The 21727-nt window shown below is 47.3% G+C and overlaps 1 protein-coding gene across 1 annotated transcript in view; it reads right to left on the bottom strand.

The window, feature by feature from the left end:
- LOC106589977 (chromosome transmission fidelity protein 18 homolog) overlaps nucleotides 1-21727 on the bottom strand; it is a 39264-nt gene that overhangs the window by 10996 nt on the left and 6541 nt on the right. Inside the window, exons 2-15 of the mRNA XM_045688004.1 lie at nucleotides 19369-19569; nucleotides 19138-19255; nucleotides 13495-13687; nucleotides 10259-10351; nucleotides 10107-10159; nucleotides 6791-6932; nucleotides 6367-6651; nucleotides 5297-5394; nucleotides 4695-4818; nucleotides 4387-4523; nucleotides 4223-4316; nucleotides 3967-4065; nucleotides 294-424; nucleotides 72-186 (exon numbers count right to left, since the gene is read on the bottom strand). Of these exons, the coding sequence (XP_045543960.1) occupies nucleotides 72-186; nucleotides 294-424; nucleotides 3967-4065; nucleotides 4223-4316; nucleotides 4387-4523; nucleotides 4695-4818; nucleotides 5297-5394; nucleotides 6367-6651; nucleotides 6791-6932; nucleotides 10107-10159; nucleotides 10259-10351; nucleotides 13495-13687; nucleotides 19138-19255; nucleotides 19369-19569 (1883 nt within the window). The remainder of the gene's footprint in view (nucleotides 1-71; nucleotides 187-293; nucleotides 425-3966; nucleotides 4066-4222; nucleotides 4317-4386; nucleotides 4524-4694; nucleotides 4819-5296; nucleotides 5395-6366; nucleotides 6652-6790; nucleotides 6933-10106; nucleotides 10160-10258; nucleotides 10352-13494; nucleotides 13688-19137; nucleotides 19256-19368; nucleotides 19570-21727) is intronic.

Raw genomic sequence — 21727 nt, 5'->3', positions numbered from 1 at the left:
CTGTGCGCTGTCCTGCTGTGCGCTGTCCTGCTGTCCTGCTGTCCTGCTGTCCGCGTGTGTGTGTGTGTTACCTGTGTGAGTTTGTCGTGCTCTCCGGTGGATGAGGCCAGGTGAAGAATGTGCTGTAGTCTCTCGGCCCCGCCTCCTTCTCTAAGCCCCTCATCCAGCTCCTCCCCCACACGCTTCCTACACACCAAATACAGTCAACCAGGAAGACACCAAATACGGTCAACCAGGAAGATAACAAATAGTTAGTTAGTAATGGTTAGTAGTAGTATAGTTTGTTATAATACCGTTTGATGCGTGGCAGTTGGAAGATCTCCTGCCAGAGGTTGAACATTCCTTTATTCTGATCCTTCTGGCCGATCCTCATGGACTGGACCGACTGCACGTCCAGCTGTCTCTTCCCTCGACCGTGGAGGAACTACAACACAACACACAGTAAAACACGTCCAGCTGTCTCTTCCCTCGACCGTGGAGGAACTACAACACAACACACAGTAAAACACGTCCAGCTGTCTCTTCCCTCGACCGTGGAGGAACTACAACACAACACACAGTAAAACACGTCCAGCTGTCTCTTCCCTCGACCGTGGAGGAACTACAACACAACACACAGTAAAACACGTCCAGCCGTATCTTCCCTCGACCGTGGAGGAACTACAACACAACACACAGTAAAACACGTCCAGCTGTCTCTTCCCTCGACCGTGGAGGAACTACAACACAACACACAGTAAAACACGTCCAGCTGTCTCATCCCTCGACCGTGGAGGAACTACAACACAGTAACACGTCCAGCTGTCTCTTCCCTCGACCGTGGAGGAACTACAACACAGTAAAACACGTCCAGCTGTCTCTTCCCTCGACCGTGGAGGAACTACAACACAAGTAAAACACGTCCAGCTGTCTCTTCCCTCGACCGTGGAGGAACTACAACACAACACACAGTAAAACACGTCCAGCTGTCTCTTCCCTCGACCGTGGAGGAACTACAACACAGTAAAACACGTCCAGCTGTCTCTTCCCTCGACCGTGGAGGAACTACAACACAGTAAAACACGTCCAGCTGTCTCTTCCCTCGACCGTGGAGGAACTACAACACAACACACAGTAAAACACGTCCAGCTGTCTCTTCCCTCGACCGTGGAGGAACTACAACACAACACACAGTAAAACACGTCCAGCCGTCTCTTCCCTCGACCGTGGAGGAACTACAACACACAGTAAAACACGTCCAGCTGTCTCTTCCCTCGACCGTGGAGGAACTACAACACAACACACAGTAAAACACGTCCAGCTGTCTCTTCCCTCGACCGTGGAGGAACTACAACACAAGTAACACATCCAGCTGTCTCTTCCCTCGACCGTGGGGGGAACTACAACACAACACACAATTAAAACACGTCCAGCTGTCTCTTCCCTCGACCGTGGGGGAACTACAACACACACAGTAAAACACGTCCAGCTGTCTCTTCCCTCGACCGTGGGGGAACTACAACACAACACACAGTAAAACACGTCCAGCCGTCTCTTCCCTCGACCGTGGAGGAACTACAACACACAGTAAAACACGTCCAGCTGTCTCTTCCCTCGACCGTGGAGGAACTACAACACAACACACAGTAAAACACGTCCAGCCGTCTCTTCCCTCGACCGTGGAGGAACTACAACACAACACACAGTAAAACACGTCCAGCCGTATCTTCCCTCGACCGTGGAGGAACTACAACACAACACACAGTAAAACACGTCCAGCCGTATCTTCCCTCGACCGTGGAGGAACTACAACACAACACACAGTAAAACACGTCCAGCTGTCTCTTCCCTCGACCGTGGAGGAACTACAACACAACACACAGTAAAACACGTCCAGCCGTCTCTTCCCTCGACCGTGGGGGAACTACAACACAACACACAGTAAAACACGTCCAGCTGTCTCTTCCCTCGACCGTGGAGGAACTACAACACAACACACAGTAAAACACGTCCAGCTGTCTCTTCCCTCGACCGTGGAGGAACTACAACACAACCAGTAAAACACGTCCAGCTGTCTCTTCCCTCGACCGTGGAGGAACTACAACACAACACCAGTAAAACACGTCCAGCTGTCTCTTCCCTCGACCGTGGAGGAACTACAACACAACACACAGTAAAACACGTCCAGCTGTCTCTTCCCTCGACCGTGGAGGAACTACAACACACAGTAAAACACGTCCAGCTGTCTCTTCCCTCGACCGTGGAGGAACTACAACACACAGTAAAACACGTCCAGCTGTCTCTTCCCTCGACCGTGGAGGAACTACAACACAACACACAGTAAAACACGTCCAGCTGTCTCTTCCCTCGACCGTGGAGGAACTACAACACACCCAGTAAAACACGTCCAGCTGTCTCTTCCCTCGACCGTGGAGGAACTACAACACAACACACACAGTAAAACACGTCCAGCCGTCTCTTCCCTCGACCGTGGAGGAACTACAACACACAGTAAAACACGTCCAGCTGTCTCTTCCCTGGACCGTGGAGGAACTACAACACAGTAAAACACGTCCAGCTGTATCTTCCCTCGACCGTGGAGGAACTACAACACAACACACAGTAAAACACGTCCAGCCGTCTCTTCCCTCGACCGTGGAGGAACTACAACACACAGTAAAACACGTCCAGCTGTCTCTTCCCTCGACCGTGGAGGAACTACAACACAACACACAGTAAAACACGTCCAGCTGTCTCTTCCCTCGACCGTGGAGGAACTACAACACAACACACAGTAAAACACGTCCAGCTGTCTCTTCCCTCGACCGTGGAGGAACTACAACACAACACACAGTAAAACACGTCCAGCTGTCTCTTCCCTCGACCGTGGAGGAACTACAACACAGTAAAACACGTCCAGCTGTCTCTTCCCTCGACCGTGGAGGAACTACAACACAACACACAGTAAAACACGTCCAGCTGTCTCTTCCCTCGACCGTGGAGGAACTACAACACACAGTAAAACACGTCCAGCTGTCTCTTCCCTCGACCGTGGAGGAACTACAACACAGTAAAACACGTCCAGCTGTCTCTTCCCTCGACCGTGGAGGAACTACAACACAGTCAGTTGCTGTAGTAGCTGACATGTATAGTGTTGAGTCATCCGCATACATAGACACTCTGGCTTTACTCAAAGCCAGTGGCATGTCGTTAGTAAAAGATTGAAAAAGGCAAGGGGCCTAAACAGCTGCCCTGGGGAATTCCTGCTTCTAACTGGATTATGTTGGGGAGGCTTCCATTAAAGAACACCCTCTGTGTTCTGTTAGACAGGTAACTCTTTATCCACATTAGAGCAGGGGGTGTAAAGCCATTATAGCAGGGGGTGTAAAGCCATTATAGCATTAAAGCCGTAACACATACGTTCTTCCAGCAGCAGTCTATGATCGATAATGTCAAAAGCTGCACTGAAGTCTAACAAAACAGCCCCAACAATCATTTTATCATCAATTTCTCTCAGCTAATCATCAGTCATTTGTGTAAGTGCTGTGATTGTTGAATGTCCTTCCCTACAAGCGTGCAGAAAGACTTAATTTGTTTACTGTAAAATAGCATTGTATCTGGTCAAACACCATTTTTTCCCCCAGAAGTTTACTAAGGGTTGGTAACAGGCTGATTGGTGGGCTATTTGAGCCAGTAAAGTGGGATTTACTATTCTTAGGTAGCAGAATGACTTTAGCTTCCCTCCAGGCCTGAGGGCAACACACTCTCTAGTAGGCTAATATTGAAGATATGGCAGATAGAGGACGATATCGTCCTTATCGTCCTCAGTAAATTTTCCATCCGAGTTATCAGCTGTGTGTTAATGTGTACAGACAGGTGTTCCTCAGGGATCAGTGTTCGGACCCTTGATATTGTTGTAATACATGGTAGCTGTTATGATCTGGAAACACAGTGTGTGTGTGTGTGTGTGTATGTGTGTGTGTGTACCTGCAGTGTGTTTATGCAGGATCTGATGTCGTTGTCAGTCTTCTCACAGAGAGCCATCAGAGTCCCCATGTCAGCCTTCATACCATGACCCCTGGAGATCTAACCCACACATTAATATTGACACCCATCATGGCTGGTCTGACATGTCAGCCTTCATCACCCCTGGAGATATAACCCACACATTAATATTGACACCCATCATTGCTGGTCTGACATGTTGCATCACCAACATTAGAAAACGAAAACAAGAGATTACCTCAGCCAATCTCTGTGCCAGGCGGGAAGGCTGTGTCTGAGGGAAGGCCAATAGAAACGCCTGCTGCCTCAGAGGCCTCAGGGCTGGAACGTACCTTGACAGGACAGAGAACCAATCAGATCACAGATACAGAGATAAAAACCCCTCCCTCCTCCGTCTCTTACAGGTCATTACAGATGCAGATGATTGGACGGAGGAGGACCGAGTCTCTCTTCTTCTTCTTCTTTAGAGGCTCCGCCTCTGACTCCGCCCCCTGGCTGTCCTTCCTGTTCAGAGTGGCCAATAGGATGCTGATGGCAGCCTGGCCGACCAATCACAGAGAGAGAGAGAGGAGAGAGGAGAGAGGAGAGAGGAGAGACGAGAGAGAGAGAGAGGAGAGAGAGAGAGAGAGAGAGGTGTTACTCTCGAGATGAGGCTAGGTGAGAGTGGGTCCAATAGAAGGGCAGGGGACGGAGCGGTGGGCGGGACTTACGGCGGGCGCTCCGTCGATCTCGTCGATGATGAGACAGTTGGGCTTCTCATTGGCTCCCAGCACTGACCTCATCTGGGTCGCTGTGTCGATACGCTTCTGGAACAGCTCCGCACTGCGGTCGTCACTATGGAAACCACAGCGTCGACAACACCTTAGTTACTATGGGAAACCACAGCGTCAACACCACCTTAGTTATTATGGGAAACCACAGCATCAACACCACCTTAGTTATTATGGGAAACCACAGCATCAACACCACCTTAGTTATTATGGGAAACCACAGCATCAACACCACCTTAGTTATTATGGGAAACCACAGCATCAACACCACCTTAGTTATTATGGGAAACCACAGCATCAACACCACCTTAGTTATTATGGGGAAACCACAGCATCAACACCACCTTAGTTATTATGGGGAAACCACAGCATCAACACCACCTTAGTTATTATGGGAAACCACAGCATCAACACCACCTTAGTTATTATGGGGAAACCACAGCATCAACACCACCTTAGTTACTATGGAAACTACAGCATCAACACCACCTTAGTTATTATGGGAAACCACAACACCAACCTGTTGAAGTCGTTAAACTCACCTTGCGTTAATCTCCACCACGTTGTACCCAGCATGCTTAGCGATGATGTGGGCCAGAGTGGTCTTCCCTAAACCTGGAGGACCTGACAGCAGCACCACCTAGCGGGAGGAGGACAGATTAACCAGCTATATTAACCTACTAGTATATATACTAACAGCTCTATAACCCCCAGAGGACCTGAGAGCAGCACCACCTAGCGGGAGGAGGACAGATTAACCAGCTATATTAACCTACTAGTATATATACTAACAGCTCTATAACCCCCAGAGGACCTGACAGCAGCACCACCTAGCGGGAGGAGGACAGATTAACCAGCTATATTAACCTACTAGTATATATACGAACAGCCTACCTTGTATTTATCAGTCTGTGTGGGCAACCTACCTTGTATTTATCAGTCTGTATGTGTCCACCTACTTTGTATTTATCAGTCTGCGTCGGTTCACCTACCCTGTATTTATCAGTCTGTGTGGGTCCACCTACCTTGTATCTATCAGTCTGTGTGGGTCCACCTACCTTGTATCTATCAGCCATCCCTGTAGCTCAGTTGGTAGAGCATGGTGTTTGCAACGCCAGGGTTGTGGGTTCGATTCCCACGGGGGGCCAGCACAGGAAAAAAAACTGTATGCATTCACTACTGTAAGTCGCTCTGGATAAGAGCGTCTGCTAAATGACGTAAAAATATCAGTCTGTGTGGGTCCACCTACCTTGTATTTATCAGTCTGTGTGGGTCCATCTACCATGTATTTATCAGTCTGTGTGGGTCTACCTACCTTGTATTTATCAGTCTGTGTGGGTCTACCTACCTTGTATTTATCAGTCTGTGTGGGTCTACCTACCTTGTATTTATCAGTCTGTGTGGGTCTACCTACCTTGTATTTATCAGTCTGTGAGGGTCTACCTACCTTGTATTTATCAGTCTGTGAGGGTCTACCTACCTTGTATTTATCAGTCTGTGTGGGTCTACCTACCTTGTATTTAACAATCTGTGTGGGTCTACCTACCTTGTATTTATCAGTCTGTGTGGGTCTACCTACCTTGTATTTAACAATCTGTGTGGGTCTACCTACCTTGTATTTGGGTCTTTTGTATTGGTCCAGTTCGGCCTCCAGAATCTCCTCAGTGATCTGAGTCTTGGTTTTAAATTTCTGATTGGCTTGATTAAAGTTTCCCTGGCTCCGATTGGTGGAATGAAAGCGTCCCCGGCCCTTATTGGTGGAATGAAAGCGTCCCCGGTCCTGATTGGCGGTGCTCTGGTCGGGCCTCTCGGCTGGGGGTGGGCGTGTCTTCCTCTCTCGTCCAAACACCACCTGGTCCCACAGCTTCAGCCACTTCAGCAGACAGCGGTTGGTGAACTACACACACACACACACACACACACACACACACACACACACACACACACACACACACACACAATTATACCTACCTACCAATCACAGGCCACCAGTCCCCAACCGCCACCACTCACGTTCCCCAACCACCACCACTCACGTCGTCGCTGAGTAGTTCAGTGTAGTGTTGAGGAGAAAACTGATCCACCCAGAGACGGGAAGATTCCTCCTCCTCCTCTTCCTCTCGATCCCCCTCTTCTCTCCGTCTGCCGTCCAGCTCTCCAAACTCTTCATCCACTTGACTGAACACACACACACGTTTATGCTATAAACAAGTAATAATGTACAGAAACGACAATATCTATCGTGTGTGTGTTCGTATCTATATATACATACACACACACACACACACACACACAGAACCAATCAAACGTTTGGACACACCTACTCATTCCAGGGTTTTTCTTTATTTTTACTATTTTCTACCTTGTAGAATAATAGTGAAGATATCAAAACTATGAAATAACACATATGGAATCATCTAGTAACCAAAATAGTGTTAAACAAATCAAAAATATATTTTATATCTTTGTGATTCTTCAAAGTAGCCAACGTTTGCCTTGGTGATAACTTTGCACATTCTTGACATTTTCTCAACCAGCTTCATGAGGTAGTCACCTGGAATGCATGTCAATTAACAGGTGTACCTTGTTAACCTCTCTAGGGAAGGTGGGACGAAATCGTCCCACCTACGTAACAGCCAGTGGAATCCTGTGGCGCGTTATTCAAATACCTTATAAATGCTATTACTTCAATTTCTCAAACATATGACTATTTTACACCATTTTAAAGACTCTCGTTAATCTAACCACACTGTCCGATTTCAAAAAGGCTTTACAACGAAAGCAAAACATTAGATTATGTCAGCAGAGTACCAAGCCAGAATTAATCAGACACCCATTTTTCAAGCTAGCATATAATGTCACATAAACCCAAACCACAGCTAAATGCAGCACTAACCTTTGATGATCTTCATCAGATGACATGCCTAGGACATTATGTTATACAATACATGCATGTTTTGTTCAATCAAGTTCATATTTATATCAAAAACCAGCTTTTTACATTAGCATGTGACGTTCAGAACTAGCATACCCCCCGCAAACTTCCGGTGAATTTACTAAATTAACGTTCACAAAAAACATAATTATTTTAAGAATTATAGATACAGAACTCCTCTATGCACTCGCTATGTCCGATTTTAAAATAGCTTTTCGGTGAAAGCACATTTTGCAATATTCTGAGTAGATAGCCCGGCATCACAGGGCTAGCTATTTAGACACCCACCAAGTTTAGCCCTCACCAAAGTCAGATTTACTATAAGAAAAATGTTATTACCTTTGCTGTTCTTCGTCAGAATGCACTCCCAGGACTTCTACTTCAATAACAAATGTTGGTTTGGTTCAAAATAATCCATAGTTATGTTCAAATATCCTCTGTTTTGTTTGTGCGTTCAAGACACTATCTGAAGTGTAAAGAAGGGTGACGCGCCCGGCGCGTCTCGTGACAAAAAAATTCTAAATATTCCATTACCGTACTTCGAAGCATGTCAACCGCTGTTTAAAATCAATTTTTATGCCATTTTTCTCGTAAAAAAGCGATAATATTCCGACCGGGAATCTGTGTTTTAGTACAAAGAGAGAGAAAATAAAAACATGGGGTCGCCTCGTGCACGCGCCTCAGTCTCATTGTCCTCTGATAGACCACTTACCAAAGGCGCTAATGTTTTTCAGCCAGGGGCTGCCTCGACATCATTCAGCTTTTTCCCGGGTTCTGAGAGCCTATGGGAGCCGTAGGAAGTGTCACGTTACAGCAAAGATCCTAAGTTTTCAGTAAAAAGAGTCAAGAAGCCCAAGGAATGGTCATAGAGGGCACTTCCTGTACAGAATCTTCTCAGGTTTTTGCCTGCCATATGAGTTCTGTTATACTCACAGACACCATTCAAACAGTTTTAGAAACTTTAGGGTGTTTTCTATCCAAAGCCAATAATTATATGCATATTCTAGTTTCTGGGCATTAGTAATAACCAGATTAAATCGGGTACGTTTTTTATCCGGCCGTGTAAATACTGCCCCCTAGCCCTAACAGGTTAATAGTTAAATTGTGGAATTTCTTTCCCTCTTAATGCTTTAAGGTAGGGGTGGTATACAGAAGATGGTCTTTTACCAAATAGGGCTAAGTCCATATTAATGGCAAAAACAGCTCAAACAAGCAAAGAGAAACAGCAGTCCATCATTACTTTAAGACATGAAGGTCAGTCAATCTGGAAAAATTCAACCTTGAAAGTTTCTTCAAGTGCAGTCGCAAAAACCATCAAGCGCTATGATGAAACTGGCTCTCATGAGGACCGCCACAGGAAAGGAAGACCCAGAGTTACCTCTGCTGCAGAGGATAAGTTCATTAGAGTTACCAGCCTCAGAAATTGCAGCCCAAATAAATGCTTCACAGAGTTCAAGTAACAGACACATCTCAACATCAACTGTTCAGAGGAGACTGTGTGAATCAGGCCTTCATGGTTGAAAAGCTGCAAAGAATCCACTACTAAAGGACACCAATAAGAAGAAGAGATTTGCTTGGGCCAAGAAACACGAGCAATGGACATTAAACCGGTGGAAATCTGTCCTTTGGTCTGTTGACTCCAATTTTGCGATTTTTGGTTGAAACCGCCATGTCTTTGTGAGACGCAGAGTAGGTGAACGGATGATCTCCGCATGAGTGGTTCCCACCGTGAAGCATGGAGGAGGAGGTGTGATGGTGCTTTGCTGGTGACACTGTCAGTTATTTATTTAGAATTCAAGGCACACAACCAGCAATTCAAGGCACACCACAGCATTCTGCAGCGATACGCCATCCATTCTGGTTTGGGCTTAGTGGGACTATCATTTGTTTTTCAACAGGACAGTGACCCAACACACCTCCAGGCTGTGTAAGGGCTATTTGACCAAGAAGGAGAGTGATGGAGTGCTGCATCAGATGACCTGGCCTCCACAATCATCCAACCCCAACCCAATTGAGATGGTTTGGGATGAGTTGGACCGCAGAGTGAAGGAAAAACAGCCAACAAGTGCTCAGCATGTGGGAACTCATTCAAGACTGTTGGAAAAGCATTCCAGGTGAAGCTGGTTGAGAGAATGCCAACAGTGTGCAAAGCTGCCATCAAGGCAAAGGGTGGCTACTGGAGAAAACAAATCTAAATATATTTTAGATTTTAGTTAACACTTTTTTGGTTACTACATGATTCCATATGTGTTATTTCATAGTTTTGATGTCTTCACTATTATTCTACATAAAGAAAAACCCTTGAATGAGTAGGTGTCCAAACTTTTGATTGGTACTGTATGCACACACACACACACACACACACACACACACACACACACACACACACACACACACACACACACACACACACGTACCTGTTGAGTAGCTCTGTTAGGCGCTGAGATTCCTCCACCACTTGGCGATGACGCTGCAGCAACAGACAGAAACAGTCAGAAACAGTCAGAAACAGTCAGAAACAGTCAGCTATCAAACAACACTGTGTGTGTGTGTGTGCGCGCGCGCTCACCTTCTCGGCCACCTGTTCTCTCAGGACCTCAATGGGAACAGCCAGCAAACCCAATGCATTATGGGAGCTACGAAGAGCACTGGGGTCCACAGCCTATAAGACCCAGTAAAGAAGGTAGACAGAGAGAGGTGACTGGGGTCCACAGTCTATAAGACCCAGTAAATAAGGTAGACAGAGAGAGAGAGGAGACTGGGGTCCACAGTCTATAAGGACCCAGTAAATAAGGTAGACAAAGAGAGAGAGGAGACTGGGGTCCACAGTCTATAAGACCCAGTAAATAAGGTAGACAGAGAGAGAGGAGACTGGGGTCCACAGTCTATAAAGACCCAGTAAATAAGGCAGACAGAGGGAGAGGTGACTGGGGTCCTATAAGACCCAGTAAATAAGGTAGACAGAGAGAGAGGTGACTGGGGTCGACAGTCTGTAAGACCCAGTAAATAAGGTAGACAGAGAGAGAGAGGTGACTGGGGTCCACAGTCTATAAGACCCAGTAAATAAGGTAGACAGAGAGAGAGGTGACTGGGGTCCAATAAGACCCAGTAAATAAGGTAGACAGAGAGAGAGGTGACTGGGGTCCACAGCCTATAAGACCCAGTAAATAAGGTAGACAGAAAGAGAGGTGACTGGGGTCCACAGTCTATAAGACCCAGTAAATAAGGCAGACAGAGAGAGAGAGGTGACTGGGGTCCTATAAGACCCAGTAAATAAGGTAGACAGAGAGAGAGAGGTGACTGGGGTCCACAGTCTATAAGACCCAGTAAATAAGGTAGACGGAGAGAGAGGTGACTGGGGTCCACAGTCTATAAGACCCAGTAAATAAGGTAGACAGAGAGAGAGGTGACTGGGGTCCACAGCCTATAAGACCCAGTAAATATATAAATAAGAGAGAGAGAGAGAGAGAGAGAGAGAGAGAGAGAGAGAGAGAGAGAGAGAGAGAGAGAGAGAGAGAGAGAGAGAGACAGAGCGAGACAGAGCGAGAGAGAGACAGCGAGAGAGAGAGAGAGAGACAGCGAGAGCGCGAGCGAGAGAGAGACAGCGAGAGCGCGAGCGAGAGACAGAGAGAGCGCGAGCGAGAGACAGCGAGAGCGCGAGCAAGCGAGAGACAGCGAGAGCGAAGCGAGCGACAGCGAGAGCGCGAGACAGCGAAGCGAGAGAGCGAGCGAGAGACAGCGAGAGCGAGAGAGACAGCGAGAGGCGAAGCGAGACAGCGAGAGCGAGAGAGAGCGACAGCGAGAGCGAGCGGAGCGAGCGAGAGAGCGAGGCGAGCAGCGGAGCGAGGCAGAGCGACAGCGAGCCGCGAGACAGCGGGAGCGGGGAGAGGCGGGGGCGAGGACGCGAGCGCGGCGGGAGCGGGGAGCGAAAGCGGCGAGGAGAGCGAAGGCGACGAGGGCGCGCAAGCGGCGAGCGGAGAGAACAACGGCGCGAGGAGGGCAGCGAGAGCGCGAAGCGACAGCGGCGAAGAGGACAGCGAGGGAAGACAGCGAGGGCAGCGGAGCGAGAGACAGGCGGAGCGCGACGAGAGCGAGGACAGCGAGAGCGCGACGGCACGGAGGAGCGAGGGAAGAGCGCGAGGACAGCGAGAGCGAGCGAGGACAGCGAGGAGGAGGAGAGCGAAGGCAGCGAGGACGGAGGAGCGACAAGCGAGAACGAGAGGACGGAGGAGCGAGAGGAGCGGAGGACAGCGAGAGAGAAGACAGCGAGAGCGGCGAGAGAGAGAGAGACAGCGAGGGCGAAAGACAAGCGACAGCGAGCGAGAGAGAGACAGCGACAGAGCGAGCGAGGAGAGACAGCGAGAGAGCGGGAGACAGCGAGAGAGGGCACGGCGCGGGGGCGAGCGGAGACGGAAAGCGCGAAGGAAGACAGCGAGAGAGAGCGAGAGAAGGAGAGCAGCGAGAGACAGCGAGAGAGCGGACAGCCGGGGAGGCCGCGAGAGAGCGCGAGAGGAGGCGCGAGAAGCGAGCGAGAGAGAGGAGGCGGCGAGAGAGAGCGAGAGAGAGAGAGAAAGCGAAGAGAGAAGAGACAGCGAAGAGAGAGAGCGGCGAGGAGAGAAAGCGACAGAGAGAGAGAGAGAGAGAGAAGCGACAGAGAGAGGAGCGAGAGAGAGAGGGACAGGAGAGACCAGGAGAGAGAGAGAGGGAGAGACAGAGAGCGAGCGAAGAGAGAGACAGGAGCGGAGAGAGAGCGAGAGCGAGAGAGCGGCGAGAGAGAGCGCAGAGAGCGACGAGAGAGAGCGAGAGAGAGAGAGAGACAGCGACAGAGAGAGAGAGACAGCGACAGAGGAGAGAGAGAGCGACAGAGAGAGAGAGAGAGCGCGAGACGAAGGAGAGGACAGCGACAGAGAGAGAGAGAGCGACAGAGAGAGAGAGACAGCGACAGAGAGAGAGCACAGGAGGAGAGACAGGAGAGGAGAGAGACGCGACAGAGAGGAGACAGCGAGAGAGAGAGAGAGCGCAGAGAGAGGAGAGAGAGAGAGAGAGAGCGAGAGAGGAGCGAAGAGAGAGAGAGCGGAGAGAGCGCAGAGGAGCGAGAGAGAGCGACGAGAGAGAGCAGAGCGACAGAGCGACAGCAGAGAGAGAGAGACAGCGAGAGAGAGAGGGAGACAGCGAGAGAGAGAGAGAGAGACAGCGAGAGAGAGGAGAGAGAGACAGCGAGAGAGAGAGAGGAGAGCAGAGAGAGAGAGAGAGAGACGAGAGAGAGAGAGAGAGACAGCGAGAGAGAGAGAGAGAGAGAGAGAGAGAGAGACAGAGAGAGAGAGAGACAGCGAGAGAGAGAGAGAGACAGCAGAGAGAGAGAGAGACAGAGCGAGAGAGAGAGAGAGAGAGACAGCGAGAGAGAGAGAGAGCGAGAGACAGACGAGAGAGAGAGGCAGAGAGCGAGAGAGACGAGAGCGAGAGAGAGAGAGAGAGAGAGCGAGAGAGCGAGACAGAGAGAGAGAGAGAGAGACAGAACGAGAGAGAGAGAGACAGAAGCGAGAGAGAGCCGAGACAGAAGCGAGACAGAGAGCGAGACAGAGAGCGAGAGACAGAGAGCGAGACAGAGAGCGAGACAGAGAGCGAGACAGAGAGCGAGACAGAGAGCGAGACAGAGAGCGAGACAGAGAGCGAGACAGAGAGCGAGACAGAGAGCGAGACAGAGAGAGAGACAGAGAGAGAGACAGAGAGAGAGACAGACAGAGAGAGAGACAGAGAGGTGATTGGTGGATCAGGTTGTAGCTCAGTGATTGGCTGATCGTTTACCTTTCCCCTCAGGTCGTCTGTTTGCCGTAGGTAGACCCGGTTTCCCGTCTGGTCCGTCACGCTAACGTATCCCCCCTCGGCCGGGGGGCGCTTCAGAACGTGACACGACGACGTTGCCGCGGCGACTCTCCGAGGAGACTCCTGGATGGCTGCGAAGCCACTGATGTCCAAGATCACCGGGACTGGCTGGGGTCTACACACAAACAAACACAATCAAACAAACACACTTTGATTTGAGAGTTCCACATATTGACATTGACTGCGGCCTCTATAACTAATACGGATAGACAGAATGGTGCAGATCTATGTATCTATACATCTATCTATCTACACAGAAACACACTTTGATTGGCATCGATCGATCGATAGATAGATAGATAGATAGATAGATAGATAGATAGATAGATAGATAGATAGATAGATAGATAGATAGATAGCTGTAAACCACCTATTGAACACAGAATCGTTTCAGATGGACTTTCAAATGTGACTAAACAAAATCGTAAAATCAGACTTGGATTTATCTGGGAATTAGGAGTTTACTTCCTGAACTGGAATTACATCAATAATGTAATAAATAATATATAGTTCATTAATATATTATAATATTATATATATATAACATAATATACAGGGTTAGTCTGGACTCTGGTATTAATATAGAGGGTTATCATGTGTTCAGAGCTGACAGACAGGGTAGAGGGGGGTGGGGGGGTGGAGGGGTCATTCTGGACTCTGGTATTAATATAGAGGGTTATCATGTGTTCAGAGCTGACAGACAGGGTGGGGGGGGGGAGTAGAGGGGTCATTCTGGACTCTGGTATTAATATAGAGGGTTATCATGTGTTCAGAGCTGACAGACAGGGTAGAGGGGGGGAGTAGAGGGGTGGAGGGGTCATTCTGGACTCTGGTATTAATATAGAGGTTATCATGTGTTCAGAGCTGACAGACAGGGTAGAGGGGTCATTCTGGACTCTGCTATTGAACCTGAAGGGCTCTACTTCCTCCTCTAGGCCACAACAAATTAATTCAGACACTGGCCTCATTACAGGAAGAAAATGACATAATTGATGCATTTAATTCACCATGTTATATGTTTTGAAAGAACTTCTAAGCCTTTTCACAATGAAACTGGGCTGGATGCTGATAGGGGGGGGGGAAAACGTTCTGAATGATCAGAGAAATGATAGTCAGTCAAAGCTTTTCTTTCAGGCTGTTTACAGAAAAATAAGTCCTGAATGGTTTTCTAGCAATAGACAAAAAAAATCCATAGAGGGGGGGCGACAAATTGGCTCAATAGCAATGTTAAACAAAACAAACTGGGTTATCGGGAAATATTCAAAAAGCATGGAAATCAGTTCGTGCTGCTGCTCCATAAAAGGATAGTACTCACCTTAATAATTATTATTACCCATTTTCAAGGCTTCCTTGTTTAGCTAAGATTCACAAAACTGTTTAGAAATTGAAGTAGAATATTTCAGCCAAAGTCCAACGAGAGTGGATACAAAAATACATTTGCTTTAATTAACTAATTAGGATAAAAACGGGTTAGGGTTGGAAGAAGTTTGGAACCACCAAGACTCATCCTAGAGCTGGCAGCCCGGCCAAACTGAGCAAACGGGGGAGAAGGGCCTTGGTCAGAGAGGTGACCAAGAACCTGTTGGTCACTCTAACAGAGCTCCAGAGTTCCTCTGTGGAGATGGGAGAACCTTCCAGAAGGACACCCATCTCTGCAGCACTCCACCAAATCAGGCCTTTATGGGTAGAGTCACCAGACGGAAGACACTCCTCAGTAAAAGGCACATGACAGCTCTCTTGGGAGTTTGCCAAACAGGAAGTCAGCCTGCCACACAGTCTCCTCGTGGATTGCAATGTAATCGGCCATAATCGGTGTCCAAAAAAAGGCCAATTACCGATTGATATGAAAAACTTGAAATAGTCCCTAATTAAATTGGCCATGCTGATTAAATCGGTCCACATTTAATGTGTATTTATTTTAATGTGTTTATTGTTTTTTGATGTGTATTGTGGTGTACTAGTTATAAGAGGGCTGTGGTTCTAGTTGATGTACTAGTGGGTTATCAGAGGGCTGGTTCTAGTTGATGTACTAGTGGGTTATCAGAGGGCTGGTTCTAGTTGATGTACTAGTGGGTTATCAGAGGGCTGGTTCTAGTTGATGTACTAGTGGGTTATCAGAGGGCTGGTTCTAGTTGATGTACTAGTGGGTTATCAGAGGGCTGTGGTTCTAGTTGATGTACTAGTGGGTTATCAGAGGGCTGTGGTTCTAGTTGATGTACTAGTGGGTTATCAGAGGGCTGGTTCTAGTTGATGTACTAGTGGGTTATCAGAGGGCTGTGGTTCTAGTTGATGTACTAGTGGGTTATCAGAGGGCTGGTTCTAGTTGATGTACTAGTGGGTTATCAGAGGGCTGGTTCTAGTTGATGTACTAGTGGGTTATCAGAGGGCTGGTTCTAGTTGATGTACTAGTGGGTTATCAGAGGGCTGGTTCTAGTTGATGTACTAGTGGGTTATCAGAGGGCTGGTTCTAGTTGATGTACTAGTGGGTTATCAGAGGGCTGGTTCTAGTTGATGTACTAGTGGGTTATCAGAGGGCTGTGGTTCTAGTTGATGTACTAGTGGGTTATCAGAGGGCTGTGGTTCTAGTTGATGTACTAGTGGGTTATCAGAGGGCTGGTTCTAGTTGATGTAGTAGTGGGTTATCAGAGGGCTGGTTCTAGTTGATGTACTAGTGGGTTATCAGAGGGCTGGTTCTAGTTGATGTAGTAGTGGGTTATCAGAGGGCTGTGGTTCTAGTTGATGTACTAGTGGGTTATCAGAGGGCTGTGGTTCTAGTTGATGTACTAGTGGGTTATCAGAGGGCTGGTTCTAGTTGATGTACTAGTGGGTTATCAGAGGGCTGTGGTTCTAGTTGATGTACTAGTGGGTTATCAGAGGGCTGGTTCTAGTTGATGTACTAGTGGGTTATCAGAGGGCTGGTTCTAGTTGATGTACTAGTGGGTTATCAGAGGGCTGTGGTTCTAGTTGATGTACTAGTGGGTTATCAGAGGGCTGGTTCTAGTTGATGTACTAGTGGGTTATCAGAGGGCTGTGGTTCTAGTTGATGTACTAGTGGGTTATCAGAGGGCTGTGGTTCTAGTTGATGTACTAGTGGGTTATCAGAGGGCTGGTTCTAGTTGATGTACTAGTGGGTTATCAGAGGGCTGTGGTTCTAGTTGATGTACTAGTGGGTTATCAGAGGGCTGGTTCTAGTTGATGTACTAGTGGGTTATCAGAGGGCTGGTTCTAGTTGATGTACTAGTGGGTTATCAGAGGGCTGTGGTTCTAGTTGATGTACTAGTGGGTTATCAGAGGGCTGTGGTTCTAGTTGATGTACTAGTGGGTTATCAGAGGGCTGGTTCTAGTTGATGTACTAGTGGGTTATCAGAGGGCTGGTTCTAGTTGATGTACTAGTGGGTTATCAGAGGGCTGGTTCTAGTTGATGTACTAGTGGGTTATCAGAGGGCTGTGGTTCTAGTTGATGTACTAGTGGGTTATCAGAGGGCTGTGGTTCTAGTTGATGTACTAGTGGGTTATCAGAGGGCTGTGGTTCTAGTTGATGTACTAGTGGGTTATCAGAGGGCTGGTTCTAGTTGATGTACTAGTGGGTTATCAGAGGGCTGGTTCTAGTTGATGTACTAGTGGGTTATCAGAGGGCTGGTTCTAGTTGATGTACTAGTGGGTTATCAGAGGGCTGTGGTTCTAGTTGATGTACTAGTGGGTTATCAGAGGGCTGTGGTTCTAGTTGATGTACTAGTGGGTTATCAGAGGGCTGGTTCTAGTTGATGTACTAGTGGGTTATCAGAGGGCTGTGGTTCTAGTTGATGTACTAGTGGGTTATCAGAGGGCTGTGGTTCTAGTTGATGTACTAGTGGGTTATCAGAGGGCTGGTTCTAGTTGATGTACTAGTGGGTTATCAGAGGGCTGGTTCTAGTTGATGTACTAGTGGGTTATCAGAGGGCTGTGGTTCTAGTTGATGTACTAGTGGGTTATCAGAGGGCTGTGGTTCTAGTTGATGTACTAGTGGGTTATCAGAGGGCTGGTTCTAGTTGATGTACTAGTGGGTTATCAGAGGGCTGGTTCTAGTTGATGTACTAGTGGGTTATCAGAGGGCTGTGGTTCTAGTTGATGTACTAGTGGGTTATCAGAGGACTGGTTCTAGTTGATGTAGTAGTGGGTTATCAGAGGGCTGGGTTCTAGTTGATGTACTAGTGGGTTATCAGAGGGCTGGTTCTAGTTGATGTACTAGTGGGTTATCAGAGGGCTGTGGTTCTAGTTGATGTACTAGTGGGTTATCAGAGGGCTGGTTCTAGTTGATGTACTAGTGGGTTATCAGAGGGCTGGTTCTAGTTGATGTACTAGTGGGTTATCAGAGGGCTGGTTCTAGTTGATGTAGTAGTGGGTTATCAGAGGGCTGGTTCTAGTTGATGTACTAGTGGGTTATCAGAGGGCTGGTTCTAGTTGATGTACTAGTGGGTTATCAGAGGGCTGTGGTTCTAGTTGATGTACTAGTGGGTTATCAGAGGGCTGTGGTTCTAGTTGATGTACTAGTGGGTTATCAGAGGGCTGTGGTTCTAGTTGATGTACTAGTGGGTTATCAGAGGGCTGGTTCTAGTTGATGTAGTAGTGGGTTATCAGAGGGCTGGTTCTAGTTGATGTAGTAGTGGGTTATCAGAGGGCTGGTTCTAGTTGATGTACTAGTGGGTTATCAGAGGGCTGTGGTTCTAGTTGATGTACTAGTGGGTTATCAGAGGGCTGGTTCTAGTTGATGTACTAGTGGGTTATCAGAGGGCTGTGGTTCTAGTTGATGTACTAGTGGGTTATCAGAGGGCTGTGGTTCTAGTTGATGTACTAGTGGGTTATCAGAGGGCTGGTTCTAGTTGATGTACTAGTGGGTTATCAGAGGGCTGTGGTTCTAGTTGATGTACTAGTGGGTTATCAGAGGGCTGGTTCTAGTTGATGTACTAGTGGGTTATCAGAGGGCTGGTTCTAGTTGATGTACTAGTGGGTTATCAGAGGGCTGTGGTTCTAGTTGATGTACTAGTGGGTTATCAGAGGGCTGGTTCTAGTTGATGTAGTAGTGGGTTATCAGAGGGCTGGTTCTAGTTGATGTACTAGTGGGTTATCAGAGGGCTGTGGTTCTAGTTGATGTACTAGTGGGTTATCAGAGGGCTGTGGTTCTAGTTGATGTACTAGTGGGTTATCAGAGGGCTGGTTCTAGTTGATGTACTAGTGGGTTATCAGAGGGCTGGTTCTAGTTGATGTACTAGTGGGTTATCAGAGGGCTGTGGTTCTAGTTGATGTACTAGTGGGTTATCAGAGGGCTGGTTCTAGTTGATGTACTAGTGGGTTATCAGAGGGCTGGTTCTAGTTGATGTACTAGTGGGTTATCAGAGGGCTGTGGTTCTAGTTGATGTACTAGTGGGTTATCAGAGGGCTGTGGTTCTAGTTGATGTACTAGTGGGTTATCAGAGGGCTGGTTCTAGTTGATGTACTAGTGGGTTATCAGAGGGCTGGTTCTAGTTGATGTACTAGTGGGTTATCAGAGGGCTGGTCCCAGTATGACCATTGACCCCACGGTCCTACCTGCTGCTCGGAGGTCGATGGAACTCCTCTGGAGACGATGGGGGCGTGATGTCATCAACCTGAGACACCTCAAACAGCTTCTTGGCCACATCCTGCCTCAGACGCTTAGCCTTGGGAGCTACACAGGGATACAAATATATCAACGACAAGAGACAACTCACTCTCTCTCTCCATCTCCCTCCCTCCCTCTCTCTCCCCCCCAACGGCTGAGAAGAGGGAGGAGCTACTCACTGATTGGCTCATCCGCCAGCAGGTGTTCTATGTCCTCTCTGTCACACGTCACAGGCGGGCCTTCCAATTGGCCGAGGCTCCGTTCTGACGATGCCTGTGATTGGTTCCTGAGTGGCTGGTCACCAGCGGTGATGGCTTCCTGGAACAACTGAGGTTTCTGCTTCCTGAACTCTGACCGCTTAGTGGACGGGGCCGGATCAACTGACCACACACACACACACACACACACACACACACACACACACACACACACACACACACACACACACATCAGAATAGTCTGTAGCCGACAGTATTTTTCAGTGACAACACTTTTCTGGCGTCCTTCGTCCAATTACACACAGGTGTTAGGAGATACAGATAACTAAGTAGAACCCTAACTAAGTACCAGAGGTCTCCTGTGAACAAGATCTGTAACGTGGAGATATGGCAATGTGGGAACCCTAACCAAGATCTGTAACGTGGAGATATGGCAATGTGGGAACCCTAACCAAGATCTGTAACGTGGAGATATGGCAATGTGGGAACCCTAACCAAGATCTGTAACGTGGAGATATGGCAATGTGGGAACCCTAACCAAGATCTGTAACATGGCCATGTGGGAACCCGAACTTCTGCACCATTAGATTCATCCATTTCTCCTGCATCCGTTGGTCCCATGAGTCTGTGTGATTAATAACAGAGGCTGAGTTACAGCGCTGTTTGTGAGACAAGGGAAGATCTCCAAGGGGCTTTTTACAACAACCATAGAGTCTGAATGGTTTGAGCGACCAGCTATTAAAAACGATCTATGAAAAGCTGAGACTCCCACAGAAACATGATTTGATCTGTAACGTTTACAAGCTATACAACAGGAAGGGGAGGGGTTCCTCTATAGAGAAGTCAGGAAATCCCAGGACAGTGTCTAAAATACTACTGGAAAGGGGTGTCTATAATACTACTGGAAAGGGGTGTCTATAATACTACTGGAAAGGGGTGTCTATTATAATACTACTGGAAAGGGGTGTCTATTATAATACTACTGGAAAGGGGTGTCTATTATAATACTACTGGAAAGGGGTGTCTATTATAATACTTTCTACTGGAAAGGGGTGTCTATAATACTACTGGAAAGGGGTGTCTATTATAATACTACGGAAAGGGGTGTCTATTATAATACTACTGGAAAGGGGTGTCTATAATACTACTGGAAAGGGGTGTCTATTATAATACTACTGGAAAGGGGTGTCTATTATAATACTACTGGAAAGGGGTGTCTATTATAATACTACTGGAAAGGGGTGTCTATAATACTACTGGAAAGGGGTGTCTATTATACTACTGGAAAGGGGTGTCTATAATACTACTGGAAAGGGGTGTCTATTATAATACTACTGGAAAGGGGTGTCTATTATAATACTACTGGAAAGGGGTGTCTATTATAATACTACTGGAAAGGGGTGTCTATTATAATACTACTGGAAAGGGGTGTCTATTATAATACTACTGGAAAGGGGTGTCTATTATAATACTACTGGAAAGGGGTGTCTATTATAATACTACTGGAAAGGGGTGTCTATAATACTACTGGAAAGGGGTGTCTATAATACTACTGGAAAGGGGTGTCTATAATACTACTGGAAAGGGGTGTCTATTATAATACTACTGGAAAGGGGTGTCTATTATAATACTACTGGAAAGGGGTGTCTATTATAATACTGGAAAGGGGTGTCTATTATAATACTGGAAAGGGGTGTCTATAATACTGGAAAGGGGTGTCTATAATACTGGAAAGGGGTGTCTATAATACTGGAAAGGGGTGTCTATAATACTGGAAAGGGGTGTCTATAATACTGGAAAGGGGTGTCTATAATACTGGAAAGGGGTGTCTATTATAATACTACTGGAAAGGGGTGTCTATAATACTACTGGAAAGGGGTGTCTATAATACTGGAAAGGGGTGTCTATAATACTGGAAAGGGGTGTCTATAATACTGGAAGAAAACTCACATAGACGCTGTCAAACTCAATACAGTCGTCACTGACTAGTAGGATATTAGTGAAACTATTTCTGTACTTGGCTCTTTCTATAAATACAGGGACCAGACACCAGGTTCAACATTTCAAAATGGTTTGGTAAACATTCAAATATAATTTTCTTCCAGCTTCACAGTTACAAAAATAAGACTCCCCCTAGAAACACAACACCTAGCAACACAATGAGACCATAACTCCCCCTAGCAACAACACAACACCTAGCAACACAATGAGACCAAAACTCCCCCTAGCAACACCACAACATCTACATGTCACAATGAGACCACAACTCACCCTAGCAACAACACAACAGCTACACGTCACAATGAGACCATCCCAGCAA

Source organism: Salmo salar, chromosome ssa10 (assembly GCF_905237065.1).
Source record: "Salmo salar chromosome ssa10, Ssal_v3.1, whole genome shotgun sequence".
Taxonomy (NCBI): domain Eukaryota; kingdom Metazoa; phylum Chordata; class Actinopteri; order Salmoniformes; family Salmonidae; genus Salmo; species Salmo salar.
Note: the sequence above shows the minus strand (reverse complement) of the source record. Positions and strands in the feature narration are given on the sequence as shown.